Below are 18,653 nucleotides of genomic sequence, written 5' to 3'. Positions count from 1 at the left end.
CATAGAGAAAGGATAGAAGTAGGACTGCAGAATCCTAGAGGCGCCATTCCAGTGAAGGCTCAAACTGGTTACACTGGATGGTTGGACTTATCCTGCGTATTTATACAAGTATAGTTTTGCTGTTATACTATATTGATGCATTACAATTATCAGTCACGAGATTATATTATATTAGTAATTATACTTCTTCTAGACATAAGATACGTCATACATGTAGAGCTGCATTACATCAACAAGTAGCCATTCGAGTTGGTGAATGCTAAAATACTTCATTTTACATATATAGTAATCGAAGTTTATTCAGTTGGTTTTACGTCTATGTTGTAATCTGCAGATGCTTTAGAGTTGCTTATGAGACACAGAAGGCGAACAGCGAGGTTCCAGCAGTATAGGGGAATTTATATCCATTGCCCATGTAAACGCAGCCATTGCTTATAGACATGCCACCAAACACGGTTGCTCCGGTGACATAGGACCACAAGATTTTGCCAGTTTTGGCGTCCATTGCGTATATATTTCCTTGCGGGTTTGTGGATCCGCCAAACAGGACACCATTAGCCACACTAACTGGTCCAGACGCAGTTGCATTTCTGGGATTTGCCGTTGACCATAGGATTTTGCCACTGCAAGGGTCCATTGCCACCCATCCACCGGAAGTTGTTATCTTGCTAGATGGCTTGAGAGTGAAGTTATTGGCACCAGAATTAGCAATGTTCGTGTACACCCTTCTCTCATCAGTAGCTGCTCCCCATGTTCCTCCTCCAGCAGTGCCACCAGGCCCAGCTTCCTATATCGATTGTGTCGTTAATTAATAATTTAATAACATAACATGTTACGTATCCCCTATAATTAATTAATTTTTAGTTAGTACTTTAGTAAATTAAGGTCACATACCGTAGACCACACAAGACGGCCATTATTCCGATTTAGAGCCCATGCAAACCCACTTTTCTGAACGGCAACAACTATATCTAGCCAGCTCCCATTGACTTGTGCACTAAGCATCATAGGTGCTTCCCCAAAATCAGCATCCACATTAGGTCCAGGAGGGCAAGTCGAAGCATTAAGCTGACACTGCTTAAACCATACATCATAGCCACCCAACTGCCGGTACCATTTGATATTACCAGAGTCCAAATCAAGTGCCAGGATTGAATTGCCATGGTTTTGAGGCTCGACGCAGGCATAGGAACGAGTAGGGACGGTTGAATTGTTCTGATTTTCTTGACATTGACTCACATTTTCCGGGACCGAATACGTATTTCCGGTAGCAATATAGACATGTTTTCTGAGGACATCAATTGATGGACTACTTCCCCATATTGCTGCTCCGGAATACTGTCCCAAGTTTCCATGATTGTCCGGCAACATGAAGGTCTGCCATAAGATGAAGCCGGTTTTAACGTCTAATTTGGCAATGCTGCCCCGGAAGGTACAACATTTCTCAACGCTGACAGTTTCCTCTAGCGATGACGTTCCAATATAAATACTCCTGCGTAAATTTGAGTGCATATATGAACGTAACAGATCAGTTATCACAATATTTCTATCATTTTCTTTCTTGTGATTGTACTCAGAAAACGTCGCATTCCAACCATATTTAAGTAATAGTATGGAATGATATAATTTGAAAAACTGTAGATGTTTGATCCGATCCTTCGTCAGCAACATTTCAATACAATATTTGGATCGAAATCAATTTTGATATCCCTACCAATTATTGTTTGGTAGTTTTTTGACTCCGCAACGTTATGTCATGATCAAATTATTCGATTCCCTGTTTTAAAATCAATTTTTGATAGTCACTGAAATACGATATAGCTTATTGGTATGTAGTTTTACTGCAGCAAAGAAATAAATGATCTTGATAATAGTTAGATTAATTTTTTATGACCAACCATTATCTATTTCGTTATAATTGGACTAAACACTTCAAGAATCCATTGTTTTATAGAAATGATCTCTAAAATGTGATTTTGAAGATAAGTACTTCAGCATACAGAACAATGCAAAAAGTGTTGAAGAGTTTGGACATGCCATTTGTTTTGAGCAAGTAAAATTTGAAAATTATACCAACCCTTTGTAGTAAGTTCCGGACATGGTAATAAGACTTGCAGGATGTCTATCAAGAAATGTTGACCAAATGAGCCTCCCAGTTGAGCGTTCAACGGCAACAACAACCGCAGGTGCATAGAGTCCAAAGATTAGGAGGTCACCACGATCACCAGCAATCGTCGGAGTTGATCTTGATATTGTGGTGTTGACGGCTTGGACAAAGCCAGTCGTGTTAAGGCCGGTCAACGCTAGCAAGTTCTTCTTCCAAATGAGTGACCCATCGGAAGCCCTAACGGCGTAGATGTAGCCATTCCAGCTCGGAAAGTAGAGGCTGTTGTCATAAATTGCCGGCGTTGCAGTTATATGATCCCCTGCGTAAAACTTCCACTTCAGGCGGAGTTTAGAAACCGTTTCGGGGCTGATCTTGGTCTCCTTGAAGGCGTATCTTCTGTTGAACATATCTCCACCGTGGTTTTCCCAGTTCTGTGTTGTGATATAACCATTTGTATCTGCGGCAGTGGGGTTGAGAGTAAGTAGTAGACACAAGGAAAATAGAGAAGGGACTAAAAGATAGTGGTAGAATCTTAAAGCTGCCATGTAAATTGCAATGTAGGCTATACTACATATGTATAGAGAGAGGTATATTTATCAATTTGTATATTTATAGGCATTATGCAACTAGCTATATATATATATATATAGAAATTATCAAAAATGACCATATTTTAGTGCTCAAGATGATTTTTGACCATGTTTTCTTAAACCGTTGAAAAATGACCACATGATGAAGGGAAATGTCAGACTTGCCCTTGATATAAAATCTCTTATCAGTTTTTCTTCCTGACGAAAAACTGATTTAAGAGATTTACATCAAGGGTAAGTGTGACATTTCCTTTCATCATGTGGTCATTTTTCAACGGTTTAAGAAAACATGGTCAAAAATCATCTTGAGCACTAAAATATGGTCATTTTTGATAATTTCTCTATATATATATAAAAATTAAGGACCAATGGATACGGTATTAATTGTATGGAAATTATCAATTTGATTTCTTTTTCATTTGGGTATAACATAATTGGCTTTTCTTATTTAAAGCTAGTTTTGTTCATTGACTTCGTTCCTTAATTAGTAAGATTTCTATTTCTATTTTTGTTGGAAGAAATGGATAAAATAAGGAAGCAGTGGCTCCTTTAAATCTTTTGAGCTGAAAACTAGCTAGAGTTCTTTATTCGTTTGGTAAGAGCATCTTTAGCAATGCTAGCCATTTTAAAGTTAAATTTTAATCAAATCAGCTAAAATGTCATTTTGGCTAACCACTTTAAAAACACGGCTGCATCAATGTTCTCTATTTTATCTAGCATTACATCAACATTATTCTTCAAATAAACATTAAATAGTTTAAATATATTTATATATCACGTAAAATATCTTAAAGGAATGTATTAAATTATAGCTAGCCCCATCTGAGTCATCTCTCTCTTTATATTTAGCTAGCAAAATAGCTAAAAGTCATAATAGTTAAACTTTGGCTAGTCTGCTGGAGCTCCGAAAATATAAAAAAAACTAAACACGCCTTCTAAAATAGCTAAAAGCTAAAATAGAGTCTGTTAAATTTGCTCTAAATAATAAACGAGCTAGCTAGTCCTCAAATCAGGTACATGTTAAGATCATGATGAACAATAATAAATAAGTTTGGTGTTATATGTTTGGTGTTATATATATAATATATACAGACATTGAAGATAGTACTCTTGAAATCAAATTATGTTATATAGCCAATATAGGGTAGGCATGAATGTCACATCAAGGTTCATTTCTAAAATCCCAAATGAAAGAGACTTAATCAATTGCTTTTAGTCAATCCAGCCTAATTTATCGTCTTCAATAAGCGAGAAAACTTATGTCTCGTCTGATATTGCATGTTCATACGATTATACACTGAAGCTGGCTAGCTAGATGACATTTCCCTCTATATGGGTTAAAAGTAAATATGATTTTGCACGCACCTCACCTTAATTAAGCGCGAACATATTTACCTTATTATGTTTATATTGATAACATTATTTACATCGAGGTAATTCATGTGACACAGAAGGCAAATAGGGAGGTCCCGGCCGTAAACATTGGCATTGTAGCTCCAAAACCAACTTTATATCCACTGCCAACGTATATGCACCCATTGCTTATCGACATGCCACCGTACACGGTTGCTCCGGTTTCATACGACCACAGGATTTCACCAGTTCGGGTGTTCATTGCGTATACAGTTCCATTTGCATCTGTGGATCCGCCAAATAAGACTCCATTGGCGACGCTGACCGGTCCGGCAGAAAATGCATTGCTGGGATTAGCCGTCGACCACAGGACCTCTCCACTCCGGGGATCCATTGCAGCCCATCCACCGGAAGTTGTGACGTTGTTAGATGGTTTTAGAGTGAAGTTTTTGCCTCCGTTGTTGATTATGTTGGTGTACACCCTTTTCTTGTCTGTAGCTGCTCCCCATGATCCTCCTCCTAGAATCCCACCAGGACCAACTTCCTACAAATAGCAATTCTGATGGTTCATTTAGGGTTTAGGGTTTAGACATTTATATGGTAGAAGGCAAGAGCACTTAAACTTACAGTTGACCAAACAAGGCTACCATTATTCCGATCAAGAGCCCAAGCAAACCCACTTTTCTGGACAGCAACAACTATATCTCGCTTGGTTTCATTGATATATGGTCTAAGCATCATCGGTGCTTCCCCAAAATCGGCATCGACGTTCGGTCCAATAGGGCACACCGAAGTATTAAGGAAGCACTCTAGAAACCATACATCGTAGCCACCCAGCTGACGGTACCATTGGATTTCGCCAGTATCCATATCAAGAGCTAGGATGGAGTTGCCATGATTAACAGGCTCAACACACGCATCTGAATGAGTAGGTACGCTTGAATTAGTAGTATTTAACTGGTTCTCTTGGCATTGGCTTATATATTCGGGGACCGAGTACGTGTTCCCGGTAGCGATATATACATGCCTTCTATGGACGTCGATGGATGGACTACTTCCCCATATCGCCGCGCCGGAATACTGTCCCAACTTTCCGTGATTATCCGGCAGCATGTAAGTTTGCCATAAAACGGCACCGGTTTTGACGTCTAATTTGGAAAAGCTTCCACGGAAAGTACAACATTCATCGGGGCTAACCCCTTCTTCTACCGACGTCGTTCCAATGTATATGCTCCTGTAAAGCAACACCATTGACCTTATTGATATTAGAACGACATTATTATGTGAAGCAAGCTAATTAATTAACAATAATTAGGAAAGGTCAACTATAATTTGTGATTGATGAAGAGTCACCTTACCCTTTGTAGTAAGTTGGGGACATGGTTATAGCACCTGCGGCGTGGCTATCTAGCCTGACCGACCACACGAGCTTCCCAGTTGATCGTTCCAGGGCAATAAGAACGGCAGGGCCATATATTCCAACAATCAAAAGCTCATCATTATCGCCGGCAATGGTTGGAGTTGATCTTGACACGATCCAATTAGGGGTAATAAATCCAGTCCAATTAAGCCCGGTTAATATTCCCATATTCTTTTCCCAAACTACAGACCCATCGGAAGCTTTGAGGGCGTAGAGATGTCCATTCCAGCTCGGAAAATAAAGCGTACCGTCGTAAATCGATGGAGTTACAGTTATGTCCTGGCCTGCTTTGAACTCCCACTTGAAGCGTAGTTTGGAAACTGTTTCAGGGCTGATCTTGGTTTCGTATTTGGCGTATCTTCTGTTACGCAAATCACCACCGTGGTTCAACCAGTTCTGTGTTACCTTGTGATTATGTCCATGCTGCTAAAACATAATATGATTATATGAAACAAGTTAATTAATTACAGCATACGTACAAACCCTAATTGAGTTCTTTATGAGAAAAGAAAGAGATACTTGCATCATAATCTGCATTGGCTGCGGAAGCAAATAGACAAACGGTGAATAGAGAAAGGGCAAAGAGATTGTTGTAATGCCTAGCTGCCATGGATCTAACAGCAAATGCGTAAGTACTCATCTCAAAGAGTCAGCAATATATACAGGGATTAGGGTTGAATGGGATCTCTAAGTTGAATAATCTTGCTTGTTTATATATATAAAGTTGTTGTTTATAGAAATCGGTCACATTTGGTTGATTATATATCCAGATAATAAGATGAGGATGCTGCTTGTGGTTTATGTATGATCATATATAGACACGTACTATATTTGAGAGAACAATCTTTGGTTATTTTTTAGGGAAAATGCCCATTTGGTTCTTTTTTATGTTGCTCGACTCAAGGAAACTAAGTCAAATAGGCGTTCGAGTGTGATCCATTAGGCTAGGTGTTCTATTATTGTGATTTTAAAAACAGGATTTTGACAAATTGGCGAGTATGTGCGAAACAAATGAAGCAGATATACGTACCAAAATGGCAAAATGAAGTTCAGCTTTGATTAACAGTACGTAGGACATTGTTGAGCTGTGTTTTTTTCACTCAATTTGCTTCCATCTTCAATAATATTCGAAGTGGTGTGGACAGAGATCGATATAGATGAGGATCGATGTTGCTTGTGGTTTATGTATGATCATATATAGACACTATATATATTGTTACCGGCTTTGGAAGATAACAGTGCAGAACGAATTAGTCTATATATGCACGCATTTATCGTCATGCGTGATTGCAAAACTTAGGTTTGATTAATCGATTAGTCAGTCTGCGTATAAAGCGTATCTGGAGGAACAAATAAATCGTTTTCAATCTGGATTTAGCCGTATAATTTACTAGCAGGAACTGAGGAATTTAAGTAACAAATTGATTAATTAATCTAGAAAAGAAAATTATATAGCAGGTTTCAATGGAGAAATTTCATGTAGGGACGGCATTTCCCTAAATTTTTGAAAAGGTATTTCCCTAATTATAAACATGATTTGATATTGATCGACTTGGTTGAACGTTTGCGGTTGAAGAAGCTGCAAGAGGAACACATGCTACATATTCATCAAAGCTGAAACTACAACTATAAAGGCAGAAAACTGATCAACAAAAACATGGGTTTCCTAGCTGTATGTTATGTTTTTCTTTCAATTTCATGCAAAGGATAACAAGCTGAAGAGGAATCGGAGGCTGGGTGAAAGTTCATCCGAAATATGCAAGTTTTTTCTTTAATCAATAAAATGCAAAGATTAGATAGTTGGATTATGTGAATGTCAGAACTCGTGTACATTATTTGAAAGATGGACAAAAGTATATGAAGTATCGTCTTTTATTGCTATAGTTGAACTCTCTCCTTTTGTTTGTGTATGGGTCGTTTCACAAATTGGGGTTGGGTCTATATCAAATAGCTAGCCAAGATTGGAAATTTGGAATTGGCGTGTTTGACTTGTAAAAGCTTTCCTGCATTACCTCAAAAATATTCTGTTGGGTTTACTGCTCTTTCATTTATGTGTAACATAGTGTAAGTTCTCTCCTCTGATTGCAAATGTTACTTTTCTTGTTCATCCAAAACATTGTCAAGGCATTGGAAAACCTAGTCTAACACTGGGAAACCTCTAAGAATCTAAGATCATAGTCTAGCTTTGTCAATATGGCATGCTAGAAAGGAGAATCCTAGCTACCTTTCAATCTTTCATAGATGAATATGACATGCTTCACATTTTGTCGCAGCTTTATCTGTATGAGACTATATGAGCTAAAGCATACGGGATGTATCATCAGCTGTGATCCACCTCTCTCAAATAAGATGCCAAATATTTTTGAATGATCATAGAGTCAAGACAAAGGTCATCTTATTCAATCTTATCTCTCACATCATGCTTGGAAAAATGAGTTGTATTTGAAAAAAAATAAATAAAAAACGAGCCGTATACTATGAAGTATCATCATCTCTTAGGTGGGGGCATTGCCGGGGCCACACTTTGAACTATGAAGTAAGAAGAATCTTAGCACATTGTATGCCATATACCAAGTCAAACAATACACAAGCGGCAAGCACCATAAGAGCTTAGCCACAATGAACAAAATGTGCCTGCTCTGAGCCTCTGACTTGTCTCTGTCTCTGGAGCCCTCAGCTGCCTCTCTTTTATAAGTACCCTTTAGTGTTTCTGGTGTATTTTGGCCTCTTTCTTTTGTTGTTGATTAAGAAAATGGGCAACATTTCTGTGCTGCTTTGTTTGGTCATCACCATCCTAGTAGCTTCTGGGTTTGCTAATGGTTCTGGTTATGAACCAAAGGAGAAGATTGGTGTTTATGAGCTCAAGAAGGGTGATTTGTCTGTCAAATTCACCAATTGGGGTGCAACTATCATCTCCCTAATCCTGCCTGACAAAAATGGTTTGTTTTTTAACATTTGTTTAGCTATTAGTTGTGGTTTTGCTTCACAGTTCTTTTCTTTTTATTTGAACTGATTATGAATTCTTTTTGGTGAATTCAGGAAAGCTGGCTGATGTTGTTCTAGGCTATGATTCAGTGAATGAATACAAGGTGAGTTTTTGCTCTCTTTCTCTTTTTACTTTTCTCCTTTCTTTGTTTTAGCATTCCTGTAGTTCATTGCATATTTACATTGTGTTCTAAAGCCTCAATAAAGAAGCTTCTAACTTTAGTTATGACGGATACATCCAGATGGATTGGCCAATTGTAATTCAAATTTGTTCTTTGTTCACATTAACCTTCCAAAAATCTGATTAATTAGTTGGAGCACTGGGAGCTATATATAGAATATAAGTTCTGCATTTTCACTTTAACACTGCTATTCTGGAAATTTGTGATGGCACTGCTGAACATATGAGTTTTATCTCTTTTTCTTCCAACTGTTTTCTTTTATTTTTGGTTCCTGCATTTGCTTTTATTCATTTGCATATGTTCCAAAGTCTCCAATTTTATCTACCAAAAAAAAAAAAGCTTCTAGCTTTAGTTATGAGGAATCTACATCCACTGTTCTTTGTGTCTTTGTTAAGGGTAAAAATTCTAATTGGGTGCTTAGTTTAAAGTTGGTTCTTGTTCCACATAATTTTAATATATTATTAAATATGTTGGGGTCTGCGAGCTGTTTATGTTGTCTTTATGATTATCTTTGCTAATCTGGATCGGAAGTTGTGATTAAAACAGTAATGAATATGATATATATGTAATTGTCACGTTGCACCAAATTAGATTCCAATAAAATTAGTACTGTAGTAGTAGGCCATTTGTTAATTAAGTGTTGGGAAAGAAGCTGCAGATCAAACATAGGGCCGGCATCTATGGAAATCTTTCTTCTCTACTTGATCTAAAGTAAAAGACTTTGTTCTTAAAGATTTGAAAAAGTAAACTAAGTTGACTAAGCCTTGCACAAGTTGATACTAAACAAAAGACTTCCTTACAATTTCTTTGCAAATACAGAAAAGAGATGATATATTTTGCTATGGCAATTCTGCAGAATGATACTTCATACATTGGTGCTATTGTTGGACGCGTTGCTAACAGAATCGGTGGCGCTCAATTTACTTTGAATGGAACTCATTACAAGCTAGTTGCTAATGAAGGGAAAAACATACTTCATGGTATGCATTAGACTTGTCTTAACTCTGGAACATTTCCGTTACTTGAAAAAATTGAGTATTATAAGACCTTCAATTTACCTTGTTGAATTGGTTAACTGAAATTTTCAGGTGGGCTTAGAGGATTCAGTGATGTTGTTTGGAAAGTGAAGAAGTATAAGAATGGAGGTCATACTCCTTCCATTGCCTTCACTTATCATAGCGCTGATGGGGAACAAGGTAACTGCTGGCTTAATTTGTATCACATTTATACTTTTATGTAAGCACACATGAAATTCAAATATAAACAGTCACATTTTGATGTACAGGGTTTCCTGGAGATGTTATTGTCACCGTCACCTACACACTCCTTGGAGACAAACAATTGAGCATCAAAATGAAAGCTAAGGCGCTAAACAAGCCAACTCCGGTGAATCTAGCTCAGCACACTTACTGGAACCTTGGCGGCCACAACAGTGGTAACATTCTCTCCCAACACGTCCAGATCTTTGGATCCAAAATCACTCTGGTAGATAAAGGTCTCATCCCCACCGGAAAATTTGCATCCGTGAAAGGCACACCTTATGATTTCCTCAAGCCTCAAGTTGTTGGAAGCAGGATTGACAAGCTTAAGGCAACCAAAGGTTATGACGTCAACTATGTGCTTGATGGCCCAGCTGGCAACAAGTTGAAGCGCGCTGCTGTGGTGCATGATAGCAAGTCAGGAAGGATGTTGGAGCTCTCAACAAATGCTCCCGGTATGCAGTTCTATACAAGCAACTATCTCCAGGATGTGAAGGGGAAAGGCGGGTGTGTATACCAACCACGTGCAGCATTATGCTTGGAAACTCAGGGATTTCCGGATGCTGTGAACCACCCTAATTTCCCTTCAACAATTGTGACTCCAACAAAGTCCTACAAGCATTATATGCTGTTCAAGTTTTCGACTACATCTTAACCATATAACCATATCCCTCTGCTTCATGAGTTTCTTGACAATAAGAGGAGCCTGCATTAACTGTTTCATTTGCAGTAGATGAGGAAATATGCTTTAGATTTGCTTTTTGTTGTTCCACTAAAGTAAAACTAGGCTCCAGCAATCAAATAAATACAAGGTTCAGAGTTGTTCTATTTGTTACACATATGATCGAGTACTTTCCTTTTTTTTGTTATTGATTGATACAAGGCGGTGATAAGTGACGGATCAGGATCACAAGCACTCAACTCAAGCCTCATTGTTAGCTTATTACTTGAACAGCTACATCAATTCAAGTATCTCAGTATAATTTTTTCACTTCGTTTGTGCGAAATTATGTTTTTGTTTCCTATCAAGGCATTTAGGAAAGACTCAAACCAACCCATAATGAACACCGACACGTCGTTTGTAGTCTCTTCTTGAAACAAAGACACAGCTGATAATATCCCCATCGGAGAAGAACAGAGATGGCTTCTTTGGTCGGAATCTGCTGCTTCACTCCCCCAACGGGTTATTTACCGCGCCCTTAACTTCCCTCCAAAACCAAACAGTAAATATTTTATTTTAACCTTCCCTCTTTGCAGATAAATGGAGTAACATTTGCAGATTGATTTCTTCACATAATAGACACTCAATGGAAGCTAAGGCCACCCAGAACTCATCAGTCGCTTCTTCTTCTACGATGTCGTTTCGGAGCTCGAAGAAGACGGTGTGGGTTTGGACGGAGAGCAAGCAAGTCATGACGGCCGCCGTGGAGAGAGGCTGGAACACATTCGTGTTTCAAAGTCAGAAACTTGCGGATGACTGGTCTTGTAAGTCAATTCAAGCTTTTAGAGTCTATATTGATCTGGGCTTTTGCTTTAAGTGTGAGATTTTGATAAAGATCAAAGCTTTATGTGGAATTGCATTTGGGTTTTTTTTTGTTGTTGTGATGGAATATGAGTTTCATTTATGGGTTTGGATTGTGGATTTGAGCAGCCATTGCGTTGATAGATCCTCTTTTGATGAAAGAGGGAGGGATTTTCGATAGCGAAAACACCAGAGTTGCCACAGTTTTTGAGGTTTCTAGTCCTGAAGAGTTGGAACAGCTTCAACCTGAAAATGGGGTAGGGGAGAATGTTGTTGTTGATTTACTAGATTGGCAGGTGAGGTTTTAGATGACTGGTTGGATAATGTTGCTACTTTTCGGTGCGTTAGGCATGTTTGGTTCTGTTTTCGGAGTGAAGTTTGAGCTTGTGAGGTGCTGTTTGTTAGGTGATACCTGCTGAGAACATAGTTGCAGCATTTCAAGGGAGTCAGAAGACGGTGTTTGCTGTGTCGAAAACCCCTGTGGAAGCACAAGTCTTTTTTGAGGTAGAAATGCAATGTGCTAAGATCGAACAAGTGAAGAGGTGTTTCACTTTTGAAGTACTGATTTAAGTTCAATATGCTTGTAGGCGCTCGAGCATGGTCTTGGTGGAGTTGTTTTGAAAGTTGAGGATGTTCAAGCAGTTCTTGACCTAAAGGTGATTAGTTGTTGGCTAAGGGATTCTTGGTTGGTGTAAACAGGGTTTTTGTTTTTCTTACATTGGTTAATATTATCAGGACTATTTTGACAGAAGAGACGAAGTGGGCAACATATTGAGTTTGACCAAAGCCATTGTAACTGGAGTCCAAGTAGCTGGAATGGGCGATCGGGTTTGTGTTGATCTCTGTAGTCTCATGAGACCTGGTGAAGGACTGCTTGTATGTATCATTATCTTTTCTGATTGTACATTGCTCCCTTGTTTGATATTGCGCAAGTAATATGCATGTCACCATTCTTATAGCCTGAGTATCTTTCAAGGTTGGATCCTTTGCCAGAGGACTATTCCTGGTTCATTCAGAATGCTTGGAGTCAAATTACATCGCCAGCAGACCATTCCGAGTCAATGCGGTGAGTTTGCCTAAAAGTTGATTGCAAATGCTTAGAAGCAGTGGATTTCAGGCCTTTCTGTATTAATATAACTTTTCTCTAATGATTGCTTATTTGAATTCTTTCTTTAAAATGAGCAGGGACCTGTACATGCCTATGTTGCTGTTCCTGGAGGAAAAACAAGCTACCTGTCAGAGTTGAAAGCAGGCAAAGAGGTGATTCTGGTTGACCAGGAAGGTCATCAAAGGACAGCAATTGTTGGACGTGCAAAGATAGAGACTAGACCACTAATCCTTGTGGAGGCAAAGGTATGCATTCAATACAATGACAAGATATGATTAAAAGGCTATGTTATAATTAAATTTTCATCGGTTTTAATTTTCTATGCAGTAGCAAGTAGGTGAAATTCTATTAACAACGTTAACAAGTTAGCTAGATTGCAAAACAATATATGTCATAAAATGGAGAACTTTGACAACTTTGGTGATATAAGGTACTATCTAGATGCCTAGCTGGTAGAAACTATCTGAACTCTCAAGAATCTCCGAATAAACTAAATGATACACAGTTTTAAAGACAGATTTGAAAAGAAATGAAATTTGATTCTCAGCTTATGCACAGTTCAGACTGATAAAGATAAGCTATGGATTGGATTTACTGAAGTATCATTCGAACCACAATGATGACTTTTACTTGGTTGGTTGCTGAAACATTGGTTTATGTTTTTGCTGCTTAATTTGGAAGTAGTGCACTTAAGTGAAGAATGGTTGATAATATAATGTCCCTTGTTCTTACCTTCCATTTTCTTAATGTGTCAAATTTGTTAGAACTGCTGACATTTGCCCTTTCTTTAACTTTTTTTTATTGATATTGGCATCGTATTTGTGCTTCAGATGTGTTCGGATGATCAAACAATCTACAGTATCCTTGTACAAAATGCAGAAACAGTTGCCTTAGTTTGTCCCAAGAAAGGTCTACTCTCCCAGTCTGAAACTGGTTTTCTGAATTTCTGTTGGAAATATTTACCTTTTGCCTTCCCACTTTGTCTCACAGTCATGGAGCTTCAAAAATTTATATTTTGTGCAGAAAGTGGAGGGCGAAAAACTGCAATCCCTGTGACTTCACTTAAAGTCGGAGATGAAATTATGCTCAGATTACAGGGAGGAGCCCGGCATACGGGAATTGAAATTCAAGAATTCATTGTGGAGAAATAAGAAAGGAAGATCTTGAACTCATATGGAGAATTGATAGAGTTGAGATGCAAATGTGTCTGGCCTTATCAAACCACAAAACATTTGAACTCGTGTAATTCCATCCTGAACCCAACTATCTAGTTGTTCGCATCTATTAGAGTTGTCTAAAGAGGAAAGTATATAGTTTGTTTCTTGGTTGCCTGATGAATGTATTTTGAGTAAGTACTAAATGATCTTTATTAATTTGTTTCTGCATTGATTACAATCAGAGGCTAAAACAAACTCAGGTGGGGTACCTTTCCGAACAGCGTGTCGGAATTCAGAAAACCAGCTGAGATTTGGCAACCGAAATACTCGTACACTCAGATATCATAAACTCAGGATCTTGTAAACCACAAAGTCCAAACAGAAAACAGAGACAATTCAATAAAAGAAGAATAAGAAGATAAAACCAAATCTCAAAGCAGTGGTATGAGCGAATGTTAAAGAGATCAAAGCGAAAAACGTGAAAGTGAGACAAAACCAAAGATACCAATAAATTATCTTCACACAGTCTAAAAGGGAAGCAAACAACAGTACGCTAATGATAAGTTCTAAACAACACGACACTTCTAGAGGTTCTTATTCACATAACAGTTCTCTGCCCATCTAAATATTGCACTGAATCAAGTAGTTAATCGCTACATCATAATATGTCTTCAGGGATCAGACTTGCCATACAAGTAGGGACATTCAAATGACAAGTGGTCCACAACCTTCACAAAGTTAAGGCTCATCATCTTATTCAGACTAGTCTTCATCTGATTCTGAATCTGAGTCTTCTTGATCACTGGACATCAGCTTTTCAAACCAATCACAACTCTTTTTCCATGCAAATCCTGCCCAGCTTCCCTTGGGGTGGCCATGATCCGACTCAAGGCAGCAATGGCAAATTATTTCATAGCCCTCGCCAACAACTGCGGTGTCGGGGTTTGAAATATCTTCCAAGTAAGGACACCGAAATGACATGTGGTACCCGACCTTCATACAAACTTCACAAGATTTAGGCTTTTTATCAGGCTTACCTGTTTGTTTTTGTGGTGCCAATGTCAATTAAAAATTTGTTAGACAAGAAGCAGCAAAACTTGAACTGTATGGAGTCATAAAAGTTACAAGTACTCTAGCAATGAGTTCTAATTCCATCCAGTGAACCTAATTAATATAACACAAGGCCCCTGTTACATGTTCTTACCAAAAAATTGAAGTTCAAGCTTTTAAGTCATCATTTTTCTACAAACACGTACATTTCCAATACAGTTGATACACAAAGCTTATATATAGTATCATTTGCAGAAAACTAAGAAAACAAACTTGTAACAAATACTTTGGCAATGAGTTCCAGTTCAAGTGAACCTAATGAAAAAAACAGAAGACTCCTATTACATTTTCTTACTGAAAAATTCAATTTCAAGCTTTTAAGTCATCAATCATTTTTCTACAAACAACATATATTTCCAATACAGTTAATACAAAAAATTTATATAATAGCACTTGCGGAAAACTAAGAAAACAAACTTGTAACAAGAATTTTAACCTGATTGTATAATTTATTTATTTATTTAAAAAAAAAAAAAACCCACAAGTCACAGCAGATCAAAAAAACAAACAACGACAAACACATGAGATTCAAGCTTAGATTCAGACTGCAAAATAAGGATCAAAAGCATACGTTCAGCTATCTCCAGTTTCCTAGCTGCCTCGGCTTCCTTGCATATCTTTTCAAATTCCTCATCAGATATAAACACCCTTTTTACGAATTCCTCGTGCGGCAACATAAACAACTCTCCTCGAACTCTCCACCCATCTAACAGAATCCATGTGGATTCGGCTTCACTTTCAGACAATTTATGGTTAGGATCGGCACCTGTTTGAAGAGAAGGAAACATCCAAGTCACGGCCAAAATACATGATAGAAATTTCTTACCCTAAACATTACCAACCAAACTGAAACCCTAAAACACAAATATATATAAATTTGTTGGTATAAGGATTGTTGGCTATCCCTTTTATGATCAAAACACAAGACACAAGCTATTTTATATATCCTGATGGTAAGGATATCACAAGTGAAGAATGAAGACTTGACAAGATCACATGTGTCCTAGGTAACTAGTGCATATGCATCTGATGCTTTTCATTGAGAATTCTACATATCCTGATGGTAAGGATATCACAAGTGAAGAATGAAGACCTGCCAAGATCTCATGTGCATCAGGTAGTTTATGCATATGCATCTCATGTTTTTCACTGAGAATGGCAACTTTGCTTGTCATCCTAGATCGGATGATACCTCATGGTGTATCTGTCCTAATCTATTGGGTCTATATGTATGCATGTCTAAATGCTTTTGTTAATTGTGTATCATTAGTTTGAATTCCCCTGTTTGAATTCAAATCCCCTTTAGCAAAACATTTGTCATTGCCTTGGTGCTTCAAGTCAGTCTAGGGTTGTGTAGTCTTTCCAACTCGTGACCACATGACTAGAGCTTAGAGGCTCCAGCTAGGTTTGTGATACACAAACTAATATATTAGCTGGCTATTTGTTTTTATCTCATGTACATCAGGTAGTTCATGCATGTGCATCACATTCATTCAGGATGGCAGCTCTGCTTGCCATCCAGATTTGGTGGATACCTCTGTTGTATCTATCCTAATCTCTGAGTCTGACTTCGTGCAGATTTAAATGGTTTTGCTTCAGCTTTTCAAGTATTTGAATTTCAAATCTCTTTTAGCAAAACATTTTTCATCGTGCTTGAGCTCCAAGTTAGTCTAGGGTTGTGTTGTTCTTCCAACCCATAAGCACATGACTAAAGCACTTTTAGGGCAGCTCCTTTCTTAGTCCAGCTGGGTTTTGTGATACACAAACCAAGTTAGCTGCTGAGCCATGTGATGCACTGCCCAAGCTATCAGCTGCCCTATGTGTCCTCATATAGGAATAGGTTTTGTTGTGTCTCCTTCACTCACAAAACCTTTTGTTTCTTTCTTATTGGACCATTATCATATAAGAGAGTTGTGTTTGTCTTTACTCTCTTGGAGCCTTTTGTTTGTCCCTTGGCCCTCTCACTTTATGAGTTTGGACAAGGACTAAAGTCCAAAAGTTGCCTCCCATTTTGGTAAATGGGCATGCTCTCCTTTAGCTTGCACTTTGCCTATATATATGGAGCAAGTCTCTTCTTGCTCCTTGGTTGTTCAAGATGTAGTTTTCTACATAGTTTTAGCTGGGTATAGGTTTTACCTTGCATTGCTCATTTGCCTCTAAGTCTTCCCTTGGTGATTGTAAATCTTAGAGCAAGAGAAAGAGAAAAAACTCTTTTCATAAACCCATTAGCATTCTGCATATCATGAGTGATGGTAGTGCAGCAACCCCAGAAGTACTCAAGAAGGATCAGTTGATCGAGGAGAGCTGAGTTCTAGAGAGTCAGTTAAAGGTGTTAGCTTGCAAATGACTGCTGGTTTTATCATACTAGGGCGTTGTGTTAAGAGACCAAGTTACAATTATGGAATTGAGTCCGGTATGGTTTTAAACTTTCCATGTTAGATAGTTCTTGCTATATCTGCTGTTCGGATACTACATTTACGTTTGGATCTTTGTTTTGCAGGGGTGATTTCATGCCGGGATCATAGCAGCAAAAGAAAATTTTGGCAGAGAAATATGAGTTTTAGAAATGGCAGCACCTTTTTCTTCACAAAATTTAGAGTCCAATGTCAACTTCTAACTTTCCGCTAAGAACATTTAGATGAGACTTTTGCATCCTTTAGAATATGTGTCAGTGCAAGCTCATTGAGATTTCCTGTCTCTTGATAGTGTCTGAATCCATCATGGATTTGAATTGTGTGATGTCATTCTATGTCGAACTGGACACTTGCAGTATATAACCCCGAATTTCAACACTTGCAGTATCCAACTCCAAAGTTCAAAACCACAACAGAGAGGCATTGGGGGATTGTTCACTTGGTGCATTTAGAACAAAATCCCATGGTGTAGCTTCAGATTTAAATTGATCGTATGCTTATGAACCTGGGTCTCACACAAGTGCCGTACGTTAGAATAAATTGTAGTTGAAATTTTTCTTGGTTTCTCTGATATGATTTTGAGTTCAGTTTACTCCCATTTTTTTTGTGTTCATTAAACCCTGTTTTTTCATTACACATTTAAGCTTTGCTTGTACATCAGAATGAGCTGGGTCTTTTCATTTGTGTTGTTTTGGACAATTGTAATTCCTTTGTTACTCTAATTGCTGGAAGGAGAGATTCCTGCTGTTGATCCAAAACTAGTACTGGTCACTGGAACTTATGAAAACCTTTCTTCGAGACTCAAGAGGAGTTCGACCAAATTAAGTGATTATGAGGCTCTAATGACTAGTTGACATGGTCTGTTGTCGTTGAACTGACATTGTGAGATCATTCATGTTTAGACGGGAAGGGACATTCATTCGTGTTGGCTAAATGGACCTCTCTAGTCAGTGTTGTGGATGCTCTGTATGTTCACATACATTAAAGGCCATCGTGGTGGTGGACTGGTGGGTTGTGTCTAAGAGTCTGCATGTCGTTCCTTTTGAGCACCTCTTCCGGCAGAACGGGATGGCCAGAACTTTTCTTTCTTCATTTTCTGGATGCATTGAGTTTCAATAACAACACTGAAGATTGATGAATCATCTGGTTAATAAAACAAATCTGTAGATTTTTTTCTTCGCAACCATCATTTAAAATATTTTTCTTTTAGCTGCGAAGAGCCAAATAGCAATAACCTCGGTCACCTTTGTTTCATTGATAACCAGAAAACACTATCATCCCGGTTTCAGGATTAGCTGTCATGCTCATCTAAGGGACAAGTAAATCTAAAATAAGTTGTATAATTTCAATTTTTATTACATGTGGTTGAAATGCATTTTTCCATCCTAATCTCTTGAAACAGTCTCTTAAGAGCTAATGTTGTAAGTGATTCAGCTAAGTTGGCAT

The 18,653-nt window shown here is 38.1% G+C and overlaps 4 protein-coding genes across 4 annotated transcripts; 2 read left to right on the top strand and 2 right to left on the bottom strand.

Moving 5' to 3' along the window:
* Nucleotides 1-349: 349 nt before the first annotated feature.
* On the bottom strand, nucleotides 350-2,718 carry LOC101301317 (polyvinylalcohol dehydrogenase-like). The gene is made up of 3 exons (XM_004304889.1): nucleotides 2,078-2,718; nucleotides 895-1,492; nucleotides 350-787 (listed from the first exon to the last, which is right to left on the bottom strand). The coding sequence occupies exons 1-3, from the start codon at nucleotides 2,650-2,652 to the stop codon at nucleotides 350-352; spliced, it is 1,611 nt and encodes a 536-aa protein (XP_004304937.1). The 5' UTR covers nucleotides 2,653-2,718.
* Nucleotides 2,719-4,123: 1,405 nt separating this feature from the next.
* LOC101296302 (polyvinylalcohol dehydrogenase-like) lies at nucleotides 4,124-6,094 on the bottom strand. Its single transcript, XM_004302299.1, has 4 exons — nucleotides 5,994-6,094; nucleotides 5,409-5,896; nucleotides 4,678-5,284; nucleotides 4,124-4,594 (listed from the first exon to the last, which is right to left on the bottom strand). Exons 1-4 carry the CDS (start codon nucleotides 6,078-6,080, stop codon nucleotides 4,136-4,138), a joined length of 1,641 nt encoding a protein of 546 aa, XP_004302347.1. The 5' UTR covers nucleotides 6,081-6,094; the 3' UTR covers nucleotides 4,124-4,135.
* A 1,936-nt stretch (nucleotides 6,095-8,030) lies between these two features.
* LOC101296017 (aldose 1-epimerase-like) lies at nucleotides 8,031-10,887 on the top strand. Its single transcript, XM_004302298.1, has 5 exons — nucleotides 8,031-8,409; nucleotides 8,510-8,559; nucleotides 9,494-9,617; nucleotides 9,726-9,833; nucleotides 9,923-10,887. Exons 1-5 carry the CDS (start codon nucleotides 8,223-8,225, stop codon nucleotides 10,549-10,551), a joined length of 1,098 nt encoding a protein of 365 aa, XP_004302346.1. The 5' UTR covers nucleotides 8,031-8,222; the 3' UTR covers nucleotides 10,552-10,887.
* A 30-nt stretch (nucleotides 10,888-10,917) lies between these two features.
* LOC101295727 (3-dehydroquinate synthase-like) lies at nucleotides 10,918-13,919 on the top strand. Its single transcript, XM_004302297.1, has 10 exons — nucleotides 10,918-11,079; nucleotides 11,154-11,381; nucleotides 11,548-11,714; nucleotides 11,824-11,922; nucleotides 12,006-12,074; nucleotides 12,154-12,294; nucleotides 12,395-12,484; nucleotides 12,604-12,771; nucleotides 13,357-13,435; nucleotides 13,550-13,919. The coding sequence occupies exons 1-10, from the start codon at nucleotides 11,037-11,039 to the stop codon at nucleotides 13,675-13,677; spliced, it is 1,212 nt and encodes a 403-aa protein (XP_004302345.1). The 5' UTR covers nucleotides 10,918-11,036; the 3' UTR covers nucleotides 13,678-13,919.
* Nucleotides 13,920-18,653: the final 4,734 nt, after the last annotated feature.

Source organism: Fragaria vesca, linkage group LG6, assembly GCF_000184155.1.
Source record: "Fragaria vesca subsp. vesca linkage group LG6, FraVesHawaii_1.0, whole genome shotgun sequence".
Classification (NCBI taxonomy): Eukaryota; Viridiplantae; Streptophyta; class Magnoliopsida; order Rosales; family Rosaceae; genus Fragaria; species Fragaria vesca.
The sequence above is the reverse complement of the archived record's forward strand: the minus strand, read 5'-3'. Positions and strand labels throughout refer to the sequence as shown.

What these genes read in the sequence shown, in the direction of transcription:
- LOC101301317 (XM_004304889.1), bottom strand. Translation starts at nt 2,652, where the DNA reads ATGGCAGCTTTAAGATTCTACCACTATCTTTTAGTCCCTTCTCTATTT. An exon ending in TCCGGAACTTACTACAAAGG is followed by an intron (nt 1,493 to 2,077) that starts GTTGGTATAATT and finishes AAATTTACGCAG; the next exon opens with GAGTATTTATATTGGAACGT. An exon ending in GCCGTCTTGTGTGGTCTACG is followed by an intron (nt 788 to 894) that starts GTATGTGACCTT and finishes CAATCGATATAG; the next exon opens with GAAGCTGGGCCTGGTGGCAC.
- LOC101296302 (XM_004302299.1), bottom strand. Translation starts at nt 6,080, where the DNA reads ATGGCAGCTAGGCATTACAACAATCTCTTTGCCCTTTCTCTATTCACC. An exon ending in TCCCCAACTTACTACAAAGG is followed by an intron (nt 5,285 to 5,408) that starts GTAAGGTGACTC and finishes GTTGCTTTACAG; the next exon opens with GAGCATATACATTGGAACGA. An exon ending in GTAGCCTTGTTTGGTCAACT is followed by an intron (nt 4,595 to 4,677) that starts GTAAGTTTAAGT and finishes TGCTATTTGTAG; the next exon opens with GAAGTTGGTCCTGGTGGGAT.
- LOC101296017 (XM_004302298.1), top strand. Translation starts at nt 8,223, where the DNA reads ATGGGCAACATTTCTGTGCTGCTTTGTTTGGTCATCACCATCCTAGTA. An exon ending in ATTCAGTGAATGAATACAAG is followed by an intron (nt 8,560 to 9,493) that starts GTGAGTTTTTGC and finishes GCAATTCTGCAG; the next exon opens with AATGATACTTCATACATTGG. An exon ending in TAGCGCTGATGGGGAACAAG is followed by an intron (nt 9,834 to 9,922) that starts GTAACTGCTGGC and finishes TTTGATGTACAG; the next exon opens with GGTTTCCTGGAGATGTTATT.
- LOC101295727 (XM_004302297.1), top strand. Translation starts at nt 11,037, where the DNA reads ATGGCTTCTTTGGTCGGAATCTGCTGCTTCACTCCCCCAACGG. An exon ending in ACTTGCGGATGACTGGTCTT is followed by an intron (nt 11,382 to 11,547) that starts GTAAGTCAATTC and finishes GGATTTGAGCAG; the next exon opens with CCATTGCGTTGATAGATCCT. An exon ending in TAATCCTTGTGGAGGCAAAG is followed by an intron (nt 12,772 to 13,356) that starts GTATGCATTCAA and finishes TTTGTGCTTCAG; the next exon opens with ATGTGTTCGGATGATCAAAC.